The sequence below is a fragment of the Triticum urartu genome, chromosome 3A (assembly GCF_056163025.1).
Source record: "Triticum urartu cultivar PI428250 chromosome 3A, HENAU_Tu73, whole genome shotgun sequence".
NCBI classification, from domain to species: Eukaryota; Viridiplantae; Streptophyta; class Magnoliopsida; order Poales; family Poaceae; genus Triticum; species Triticum urartu.
In genome coordinates this window covers 443,415,817-443,428,050 of record NC_141875.1, presented here as the reverse complement: position 1 = coordinate 443,428,050, position 12,234 = coordinate 443,415,817, and the positions used below count along the sequence as shown (strand labels likewise).

Sequence of the window (12,234 nt, the reverse complement as noted above, 5' to 3'; positions counted from 1 at the left end):
CCAACTCAACAAACACCATTGGAGACACCTGTAGAGCACCTTTATAATCACCCAGTTATGTTGTGACGTTTGGTAGAACACAAAGTGTTCCTCCGGTATTCGGGAGTTGCATGATCTCATAGTCATAGGAACATGTATAAGTTATGGAGAAAGCAATAGCAACAAACTAAACGATCATCGTGCTAAGCTAACGGATGGGTCAAGTCAATCACATCATTCTCTAATGATGTGATCCCGTTAATCAAATGACAACTCATGTCTATGGTTAGGAAACATAACCATCATTGATTCAACGAGCTAGTTAAGTAGAGGCAAACTAGTGACACTCTGTTTGTCTATGTATTCACACATGTACTAAGTTTCCGGTTAATACAATTCTAGCATGAATAATAAACATTTATCATGATATAAGGAAATATAAATAACAACTTTATTATTGCCTCTACGGCATGTTTCCTTCACCGCGAGCGGCCGAGGGGGCGAACCCCAGCCGCTACTCCTAGTCTGCCACCGACGTGCGCCGTCGATCCGGTCGGCGCAGGCGGCGGCGGGATCCCCTTCTCCTCACATAATGTCAGGCGTTGCGGGATGACGACTTCAGCGACGGCGTCTTGCGGATCCATGGCACAACGGCACGGCGGATCTTGGCGACGCAGGTGGATCGATTGGGCGTGGCGTGCCGGTCGGCTGGACGTGGCTAGAAAATGAAGGTGATGTTGGGCGTGGCCGGTGGCGGCGGCAGCGTCGTCCAGCACGGATTCGGTCTTGGCGGTGGCGATGGCAACGGCTAACCCGGATCTGACCATGATGGTGGCGGCGTCCCCTCTGCCAAGGATGACGGGCCAGGTGGTGGGTCCTTGTGGCGGCACCGGTGGCGGCGGATCTTGGGATCCCGTGTTCGGGCTTGTCACAGGACACCGTGGCGGCCGGAGTTTCCTGTGGCGTCGACGACGCTTGATGCAAGATCGCGGCGGCGATTGTCGTTCTATGGGCGATGACAGCGGCTGGCGCGATGGTGGGTGCTCCCTGTAGCGCCCGGAATCGGGGCGGCGACGCCTCTTCATCAACGGCGGTGGACTCCGGGGTCGTGTGGGCGACTCGGAGTCCGGATCTCGAGATGGTGACGGCCTTCTAAGGCTGGTGGCGGTATGAGACGTCCCCTCCATCAACAGACCGGGTTCGATGCGGCTCGGCAGGTGACACATGAGCCTCTCTCGGAGTTGTCGGGCGGTGCCTGTCGTCGGTAGGTGAAGCCACCGGTGGATGTGCTACCAGCGGATACTACGCACGACGTCTTATACGGAGACGTAGGACGGTGGTCCAGCGGAGGTGTCAGGTTTAGCCTGTTGTTGTTGGATCGAAGGTGGTGCGACAGTTGCGGGAGGCAGGCGGTATGGGACGTCTTTGTCTTCCTTCCTCCAGAGGTATCCAGCTATCGAGGGGTTGGTAGACAGATAAAGGCGGATGATACATACAGCTTCAACGACGAGCTTATGCACTCCGGTGGAAACACAAGATTTTTGATCGGGCTATAACGTCGTGCGCCTGCGTCACGTCCTTTCTGAAGGTGGTGGATTGAAACTTTGCTTTGGGGATGAGAATCCGAAGTTCAACCTTGTGATGGACTAATCTAGGAGTTGTGTGTTTTTGTTTATGTTGTGTCTTATATCATAGGGTTAGTGATTATCTGGGGGAGTTACTGTCGCGAGGTATATGGCCTTAGAGTTTATTTTTTTACTTTTTTTCATTTTGATGGTGTTCGGCTACTGAATTTTGCTCTATTAATAATATATTGCCGTATGCATCATCCTAATGCAGAGACCGAGGGTTATCCTCCTTTCCAAAAAAATGTTTGACAGAAAACCATTAGTTCTATCCCTCGGAAAAAGAAAATCATTAATTCTAAGCTATGTTCGGTGAGTTCCATCGTGATGCGCGTGTTCCTTGACAATGAAGCAAGTCCATGATGATGACACCTATCTAATATTGAACCAAAAACTAACTTCTACTCTTCTAGGATGAACTTTTTACTTTGTTTTAGCATCAGATAAGTTCCAATGATACTACTCAGATGTAGGAATAGAAAGAAAAAAAACAATAAGTATTCACGAAGGTTTATATCAACAAAATGGATTCCTCGGGCTCAGGCGAAAAAAAAATAGTATTACAGTATTTGAAGAAAGACGCAAGGGAAGACGAAAAAGGGCGACCCAAGCATCACAAGTATCTTAAGATTGGAATTGGGGCATGTTTCTTGGCTGCTAATCGGTCGTTGGTAAAAATGGCAGTTCCAGAGCTCAAACAACTGGAAACGGTGTCTGCCATTATGCGTGCCACTACATTGCCCATTTGCCACACATTAAAAACAGAACAAATTCTGAAAGAACATTACACCACTCATCGATCCAAGCTAGGGGCATATACACAATAATATAGCGTAGCACTATTGAGTTTGGTACTTCTGTCAGCTCCTTGGGTGTCGGGAATCCCATTTTACGTGTTCTAGACGAGCTCATTTAGCACTTTTGTACATGTTGTCAATTGCGCCCTGCAAATAAATGAAGTAAGGTTAGCGCTGCTCGCTGTCCTGTTTGTACAAGGCATCAGAATACCAGAAGAAGCAAAACAATGCTGTCATGCCGATGAAATAGTAAGTTCAGAAATATCCACTGCATTGGTTTTCTGATGGTTTTTAAAAAAGGTCAGCCAGTTCCTAAGATGATGAAAAGGGCCAGTTCTTTTGCAGCTTCTGGCAGCTTATTGTCAAAATAAGCCAGAAGCTGAAAAGAACTCGTTTTGGGCTGGTGGGCTCAGCTTATTTTCACAGCCACTTCCTTCACGATGGAAAAAAGCTGGGGGGAGGGCAGCTTCCCGGAGCTTCCCGCAGCGATCACTTAAGAAACGAAGGGGTACATCTCCTTGCCCTCCCAGCTGCAAGAATTTACGGAGCAAATGCCACCGCCAGCAAACCGGACGACCAGACCCGAAGAAAAAGAACAAAAAAAGGCAGCGCTCGACTCCCGCATCCCGTCCCGTGATAGAAGAGGAGAACTAGGGTTTCCCCCCCGCCGCCGCCGCCGCCCCCTCCTACCGCCGCCCCGGACGCCGCCTCCGGCCGCCGCTGACGCCGCGTACCTCGCCGCCGCCGACATGGATGCCGGCGGTGCTGGGTAGCCGCGCTCCTCCCCCGCCTCCCTCTGCTCGGCTCCATCCCGGCCACTCCACTATTGCAATCGATCCACCGCTGCACGCCACTCGAGCCATCGTCACCGTCCTTCCCCGTCCCTTCGCCGCCGCCAGCATGGACGGAGGTTAGCCCAAGAAGCACCGCACCTCCTCTGGCGCCCTCGCTGTTCGCCTTCGATACGCCAGGGCGCGGACACCAACGACCTCCGAGGCGGCGGCGCAGGTGGCCTGAGCCCGAGCAGGAGCTGCGACTCGTCCCGCTGCTGGCCGTCAAGCCCGCATCGGCCGGCCGCTGAGTGAGCTCCCGTGTTGGCGATTTCGCCCACAAGGTGTTCGGGCTATTGCCTACAAGACCTTTTTTGTCTCACAATCAAATTGTACATTGAGATTTGACTTTCTGCATATCAAATTGAGATGTCAAATTGAATGATCCATTTTCTGTATCATATTGCTGACTATTTGTGAATAATTTTATCTACTGGAAAATGAGTAGATGTCTATTTGCTGTTAATATGAGGCTGTTTGTTGTCTATTTTTTCCAGTAGAGTACTACAAGCATTGCATTCAGGAAGTGCATTGCTCATGTGCACCTAGTTTTTGGTCATGTCCAAGTTTCTACTTCCTGTAAAAAAAGGATGAATGTTGCTACTGAATGCATTCAGAAATTTGTATGCAAGCACTAGCATTTTGATTGTTGTTTTGTTTGGCCCTGCTAGCATTTTTTGCAAATGCAAGAGAGTATGAAAGAAGTTGTCCAAGTTGCTGCTACAATGTACAGAAAATGCAGTTAAATGTCATACAATTACATTTTAGGGGTATTGTAGACTTTTCAACAGAGAACTCGGAACATAAGCTCAGACAAAAGAACTGGATGGCTTATTCTCATGGGCTTATTTCCACGGCAGCTTCTGTGAGGCTTATTCCCATCGCAGCTTATGCATACGCTGCACCTCAAAAGAACTGGCCCTTAAAGGGACAAGAAACAAATTGCACAAGGTCCTCCATGCATGTAAACGATGCATGCTTCTTTTATTTTTATGTTTCGAGGTGGATGTAGATGACATATGCTGAACATGGCTCACAACAATAATTGGATGAACAATACCTGGTAGTACTTGAGCAACTGCGGCCGCTTCCTTTTATATGTTGGAGTGATCAGGTCACGCTCCATGTCAAACGGCACTGGGTCAAGGTGCACAGCTCTTATGAATTCAAAACCTTTGAGCTGCACAAAGATGAGTAGAAAGTTAGGCTGTGCACTGGAGTAAGCCATGAATATCATCAGAAAGAAGAGCAAAACAAAAAAGCAATTAACAATATCACCTTCTTCTCTTTTCCTGTTTTTGAAAGTTCCCCCAAAATATATTCTTTTGCTTTTGGATTCTCACACAGTGCCTCAAAATCACCACTGATTCCATTTCCCTCAGCCCAGCTCTCAAGGGCTTCCTTGTTAGGATTGACTACGGCAACAAGGAATGACTCGAAACTATTTCCATATACCCATATCTGGCAAATGTTGGAAAAATTGAAGAAAATATTTCAGATATTACAATAGAACGCAACAATAAGTACGACGAAGCATGAATAAACTATTTTGACCGGTTATATCATACTCCCTCCGTCCCAAAATAAGTGTCTCAAGCTTAGTACAACTTTGTACTAAAGTTAGTATAAAGTTGAGACACTTATTTTGGGGCGGAGGGAGAACAATGGTGCAGAAAAAGAACTTATAAATCCTGGAAATTGAACTCTATATACCGAGTCTATAGCAGAAACAACACCGTAAATGTTCTCCAAATTTTCAACTGCTACATATTCTCCTTGTGAAAGCTTGAAGATATTCTTCTTCCGATCAATGATCTTCATACTTCCATCAGGTTGCCACTCGCCAATGTCCCCTGTAAGCAGAAAAGGAAAAAAATATTTTGAATCTCCACTTCGGATGAGGCACAATATAGAATAGTTTGTGCAGTATAATGACTACATCAACTAGAGCCGGGAGTGAATTTCTCATTAGAACTTTTTCTATTAAACAATGTGATCTCCGTAATACTGTTACCCAGGCTAAGGTGAGAAAGGACATGCAAACTAGATCCAGATTAACTGGGGTGAACTCTTATCCTCCATATGTTCCCTTCCACGTGGACCGATAATGCCACACATTCAGAGGCCTAGAATACTAGTAGAATATTCACGGCCTAGAATATTTGGAAAATGTTTACGTTCCATTCTTTACTTTTGCAGCGACCACATAGTGGAAACAGATGACAACTTAAACACTGAAAGCAAGATGTACCTGTATGGAACCATCCATCAACCAAAACTTCCTCTGTAAGGTCTTCACGCCTGTAGTACCCTGAGAATAATGTTTCTCCCTTGATGCAGATTTCTCCACGAGGTGTGCTTGCAAGTGCATCATAATTCATGTCAGGGACAGATTCTAGGCGGGCATCAATATTTGGAACTGGAGGACCAACAGTCCCTATCATGGACATCTGATTTGGTAGCGAGACAAATGATCCAGCACAAGTTTCCGTGAGACCTAACATAGAAGAAGATCAAGGAGCAAGCCGGAAGTGATAGTTAGGTTGGCGAAGAAAGGCGAACAAAAAACATCAGCTTATGCAGATGAAGGATTGACCTAATTTAGGTAAAAGAACATACACAACTCTCTTTTTATGTTGTCAACCAGTTTAAGAATAGTGCACTAAAGAACATACAGTTCTGTTCAATGAGTAAGCATTTCTTATTGATAACATAGATCTCAAAAGCTAACAACGTGGTTATACCTGTCATCTTTAACAGAAAACAGCTGATCTAATCCATACAAGTAAAATAATAAAGTTTACTGACCAAATGAAATAGAGCAGAAACATCAGGCGATCATCAACTTGAACGATCATAACAGTAAAAAAAAAATCGTATCCCAAGAGTAAAAGATGTACCATATCCTTGTAAAACATGTGCGCATGTCACCACTCTCAGGTATTCTTCCACATGAGTGGCAAGTGGGGCAGCTCCGGATAAAATTACACGGACATTTCCTCCAAGACCTTCTTTCACCTTAATCGCAATAAACACAATTTCTAGAATATGAAGGCAGCAAGTTGGGAAAACCATACAAAATGAAGAAGCAGTGACTGCCATGCTGAAATACCTTACTGAAAACTACTTTGTCACATATTGCAGCAGCTTCATTGTGCTTAGCTCCCCTCATCATTCTAAACTGCTTGCTGCAAAACAAAATGTCTACATCATACTTGGATTTGTGACAGGTGAGGTCCTTTAATGATGCAATGAGAATCTAGCTAGCCTAGGGCCAGGGCTAGGAGGGCTGTATCCTGGATCCAGCCCAAAGTTATAGAGTAAGTAAGCAGGTTTTGGCCCAAAAATCTGGATCCCAAGAGACCAGCAGCTCCTAGCCCAGGATACCACTCCTCTTGGCCCAATCCTGTGTCCACCACTGGCTACGGACACTTAATAATTGAAGAACTTAGCATGGAGTCACTGGCAGTGCAAGCAAGTATTCCACACTTCCACCCAAAAAAGATAACTGCTCTGAGGTTAGCAAACTTACAATTTGTAAGCAAGATTGAACATTGTACTCTTTATGAAACCACCAGCTGAGATTTTAGCTTGAAGCCCTGAAAAAAGTGTAAAGCAAAGGGATGAACCGTATGTAAAAATTTGCACTCAGAATCGGCTCCAAGTTCTTTTGAACTTCGAACAGTAGAAGCAGATTGTGACTACGGATAGCCCAAGAACTGTACATCAAGTTAATGCATGGACATGCATCAACAGCGAAAAAGAACCACAGAAGGGAGGGTACATCCTGGACAGGTTCTTGGGCTTTTGCTGGTGATGTTCTCCTGGAACTGCCAGGTTTGGTGCATCCTGGACAGTTCAAGACATGAGGTGCCTCGTGCAATCTCACCGACGGAAGCTTGTGTTTTTGTTAGAAACAAGACACAGGAAAGATGTGGTAGAGGGGTTGCATTGGAGGTTGGGTCTTAAACAGATAATCACTTTTACTGAGCAGGGGAAAGGGGGTGTTTTTTAGCTCTGTTTGGGGATGAGGGTGTCTCAGTTGAGTTAATAAATCTAGGCAGTTGCTTTTGTTAATCTATTCATTCATGATATGCCAAACGAAATAAAATGGAGATGCACGTTTGTTTATGGTGAATCGCAAAACCATTTATGTTATCATATGTGGGATCTCCTCTGCTGCATCAGGACCTTGGTTCCTTGGCTGATGGTGGGAGATTCCAATGAAATTATGCTAAAATTATGTTTACTGAAATTATGCTAAGATATGTTTGCTGAAATGAAAATTTTCATGTAAGTTAATTGAGAGTATCTGATAATTACCAATGGAGCATATTTAAAGTGATAAAGGATTACAATACATGTGTATAAGTGGTATATGACTATATGAGGAGTGAGAGAACATACTCCCATGTGCACAGCACCACTTTACATATGTCTATTTAGAAGTGCGCTGACTGCAAGGGTTACGACAAAAACATATAGTTATGTTTCTTATACAACTATAATGGTCTGAACGTGTATTTCATTACCCCGCACAAGAATAAGCAGTGCGGGTCTCCCTCTTATTCCTCCAATTAGTGTAGGAATTATAGTCTCTCAGCAGGGAACGTGGAAGCTCTTTGTAACCTTATTTTAATATTAGATAGAAATGTTAGGCGACTCAAGCAGACCCTTACCAGAAAATATCCGATCAAGAACACGTGGCACAGCACATAAGATAGTTGGTTTCAGTGTACCAATATCCTCAACTAGTAACTTAACATCCTGCACCATATTTTAAATAGTCAATACAGGTGCAAAAGCACAACCATGAGAAGGATTCAGGTGAACACATAATGATGCTTACCCCACGCCAAAATCCAATAGATGCACCATGGAACATAAACAGCTCTTCCACAACTCGGTCAAAGATATGAGCAAGAGGAAGGTAAGACATATAAACGTCTGTTTCCTCCAGCTGAGATTATCACATAGAAAAAGAAATTAAATATTAATTGGTCGTGAGGTAAGATTACATGGCATAATGGCTGCTCGCGTCTTACCCGCTCGTTTACAGAGTTAAGAAGCCGGTCCACACCTGCAATGAGACAGATAATGCTCGCATTGGAGATCAGTACACCTTTGGGGTCACCAGTAGTTCCACTAGTGTACATTATAGTACATGTGTCTGTCCTTCGATTCACTGGAAGATCAAATTCTTGGTCACCTGCCTGCAGATAAGATGCCACAAGGAAAGTGCATAGTTAATAACTGTGTCGATAAGATCATCACAGTAAAATGTTTTACATCATTTGGAAAACTAGAATATTTACATGTTTGATGTATTGTGAGTGCAAATGTATTATGTGATCTAGCACAGGTAGCAAAAATGATCTAAGGAAATCTAATCACAGATGGTAACAACAAATGAACAAATAACTCGACAAGTTTGCAGCCAATAACCATTAGATTCCTTATTTCTGATGTTCCACGAATGAGATTACGTTAAATGTTTGCTCATCCAGTCATTCACTAAAGCGAGGATACAGTTAGACATAATACTGAAGTGCGGAACACAACATCATGATGAAATATTCATATTTAAGAAACAATATTCAGAAGAATCCACATGCAAAGCTGACCACCTATCTTACCAAAGATATGAACTCATCCCATGAGTATATTGAGAGCCCATACTTGGAAACTTCTTCCTTTTGTTCTTGTGTCACTTTACCAAAACTCACAATGGCTACAAACAAAATAATATATTTGCTTTATAGGTGGAAACCTTTTGGTATTAGATGATGAGATCTATCTAGGATAAGTGAAACTCACTTTTCAAGAACTCAGTTGACTTGGGAAATGTCTTCAAGAGCTGTCAAATTGAGATAAAAGAGAGATATTAATAACAGAAAACCCATTAACATGGTTGCATCACAACTGTGATAATTTTGGCGTGTTGAACATAAATGGACAAAATCATAAGGTAATTGCTCAACAGTAGAGAGCTGTGTCGACAGATGGAATGTTTTCTATTAATACGAACTAAGGCTTCTATTAATCCAAACAGCTTATGGAACTGCACAGAGCATAACTGACAACAAGAAACTTTTGAAACCTTTGTTTGGTTGGCCCCAAACCAGCCAGGATCTCAGCCAAAAAAAACTGGGCTTGTCTGGGATTGGGCTACCCAAAAGGGGCTTTAGGGATATAAAAGAGAGTTGATGTACTGCTTTGTAGTGTTTCCACTTTCCTAAGTTACCGACCGAATAGGGGTCATTGGGTCAACATGCATCATCCCCCAGGCAAAGGCATGAATACCAAATATTGAAAAGAGAAGTTTATGGGACATCGCAAGCATACAATTCTACATATGAGATGATGAAGGAAACAAACCTCCGCAACTTTCTTCTCCTCTGCAAAGGCAATCTCAACTTCTGCATGGCACAGAATAAACTCAATCGCACCAGCCCCTACAGAAAGAGCATCGTCAATAAGCAGGTTCAACTGTATCATCAGTACTGTTTCTTTTATCGTTTGTAATGTGGGGAAAAGGATCCATACTTAAGAATGTTCAATTGCATAGTGCTCTGCTCAGATATTAGATTACTTGTTTGCCACATGTTTCAAGGATGTGGTGGGGCTTTTCATTCTTTTTTTAAGATGTGATTTTAGCTTGATCATGATTTCAGAAATCTTAAATAGTGCAAAGCATATGAATATCGAGATGCGCTTCTCAATGAAGTGTATAATTCACTGATGCGCAACAAACAAAAAAACTGAAAGAGGGACATACTGCAAGCCCATCAATGTCATAAAATGGAGATGTCAGGATATATACCAAGAGTGTCATATAATGGAACACAGTAGACTCCATGGGCATTGCAAGCCTGCAAGGGATAGAGATTGCAAGTGAATTAAGTTCGTAAGAGATACATGGCAAACATAGTGCTCTTGATGGTTAAGGAAAACTCCAGAAGTCCAACAAGATGAAAATAGTTACTTGTTGCAAGAATGAATTAAATGCTGCATGCAGTAGAACAAGATTTTACCTCCATCGTGATAATCCATTCAGGGCTATTAGCACCATATATACCGCAACGACTGCCCTGCAAAATTATCCAGCTTAAAAAAATTAGTCATCATGAAATAACCTTAATCATGAAACATCAAAGTGACTATCCCGAGCTAATGAAAAGTTCACATGATGTTAATTTCATGTGGTCACTCAAGATGAGAAAACATAGCACCTAACTGAAAAATGTTTTAAGTAAATTAGCATTAGAGTGAATAGTAGCAAATATATAAGAAACGAGAGCAAACCTTGGTGAGTCCACATCTCCTAATAGAGTTACCGATTTTATTTGCAATGTCAAACACCTCCTTATATGTCCTCCAAACGTATGCACCAGCCTAGTTGTTTATAGCACACAAATCATACCTTAGCAAGAATTCTGCTGCTTTTATATTTTCAGGGGATATAAGTTGTAATCGGCCAAATGGTACCTTCCCATCAACAGTCTCACGGTGACCAAGCATTCTGTTGTTTGGGTACTTCTCCACTGCCATTCTGTGTATGAGCACACATCATTGAAACTCAAAACTAAATAAGCTCACTAGGACAAAAGGTCGCCAAAATTAAGAGTTTTAGTAGCAAGTCAAAATGCAACGAACCAACTTGCTCGGTAAATTTCCTTGTTTAACTAACCAGAAACAAACCAGACACTGCTGACCAATCTGACATCAGCGTTCCCACCCACACAAGACTATGGAGAAACTGAATTCAATTTGATGACAGGTTTGCATGGATCAGCGATTTGATGCTGATTAACAGCTTTAGAGGGTCATGAACGAGCGGGAAATAGTACTGCTGAGTTCGAACTAGTAATCTGAACTTCATTCCTCTGCTTCAAAGAAAATTATCACTCCATAGAAACAGCGTACTACTACTGATACGGAATTTAAAGGCATTTAAAGAGTGAGTCTATACAACTGCCCAACCAACAGAGCAACTAATAAACAAGATTTCGGAGCCGAAATGCAAAGAGGAAATTCAGATAAATGCAGAGTACTAGGGCTATTTGTCGAGGGCGTGGGGGACAGATCCCGAGGGCAAAGCATACCGACATAAATGCCATAAAGAATAGGGTTCATGCGGGTAGTTAGTTGGACGGGAGGCAAAGGAGAATCAGGCATAGTATCAAACCCCAGTATCCGTGCAGTACTAGCAAGGACAGCGACAAATCAAACAACAAATAAATACTCAATAGAAGAAAACATCCTCCGCGTCCCACCCACTGCGCGTGAAGTGAACAGAACCGCCGGATTCAATCCTTTGACCAACGCCATCGAAAAGAGAAATAATCCAGGAGCCATCAGTGGAGCAGAGGATGAAGCAGCCAGGGGCCCCGGAGGAGCAAGGAGAGCTCACCGGAAGATGTCGTAGCAGCTGTCCAGGCCGTCGACGGGCGCCGGGAAGCCGTCGCGGGCGAAGGCGCTCCGGTAGGTGGGCCCCACCGAGGGCCGGCCGTCGGCGGCCGGGCGGCCCTCCTCGACCTTCACCACGTGCTGCATCTCCGCCATCCCTCTCCCTCCTGCTTGCTCCGGTAGCCTTGCTGCGCTTCGAAATGGACCGAAGTAGAAAGAGGCGTGGAGACGGGGGGCCTAAATAGCAATACTCCTTGACAGAAATGAGAAGTTGGTGGGTGGGTGCAGCGGGGAGCGGTGGGGCCACCTGGCATGGACAGTGGGAGGTTGGGCCGCCCAGCGGCTGTGGGGCCTGCGTGGGCCGCTGGTTGGTGGGGCAGCTGACCGGTGCGACCTTCCTTGTCGAGACTCAGGTGGTCGCTCATCCAGACGTATCTACAGGGACATGGCATTTTTGCGGACAGGGATTATCGGTGGCATCAGCTCTCCAGTTTTCTTCATCTCTGGGCACCGGGCCTTCAATGGCACTGAAAGCCCCAAAAAGGGATACTGCATATTGTCGCGATCTTATTGAATTTTAATTAAGTGTCGATG

General features: G+C 44.2%; 1 protein-coding gene across 1 annotated transcript; it reads right to left on the bottom strand.

The window, feature by feature from the left end:
* Positions 1 to 2,102: 2,102 nt before the first annotated feature.
* On the bottom strand, positions 2,103 to 11,884 carry LOC125544259 (long chain acyl-CoA synthetase 4). The gene is made up of 19 exons (XM_048707876.2): positions 11,645 to 11,884; positions 10,720 to 10,783; positions 10,537 to 10,626; positions 10,266 to 10,322; positions 10,055 to 10,103; positions 9,610 to 9,686; positions 9,049 to 9,088; positions 8,868 to 8,962; positions 8,277 to 8,444; positions 8,081 to 8,191; positions 7,911 to 7,998; positions 6,764 to 6,830; positions 6,344 to 6,419; positions 6,132 to 6,249; positions 5,483 to 5,728; positions 4,945 to 5,084; positions 4,510 to 4,692; positions 4,292 to 4,411; positions 2,103 to 2,548 (listed from the first exon to the last, which is right to left on the bottom strand). Exons 1-19 carry the CDS (start codon positions 11,794 to 11,796, stop codon positions 2,513 to 2,515), a joined length of 1,977 nt encoding a protein of 658 aa, XP_048563833.2. The 5' UTR covers positions 11,797 to 11,884; the 3' UTR covers positions 2,103 to 2,512.
* Positions 11,885 to 12,234: the final 350 nt, after the last annotated feature.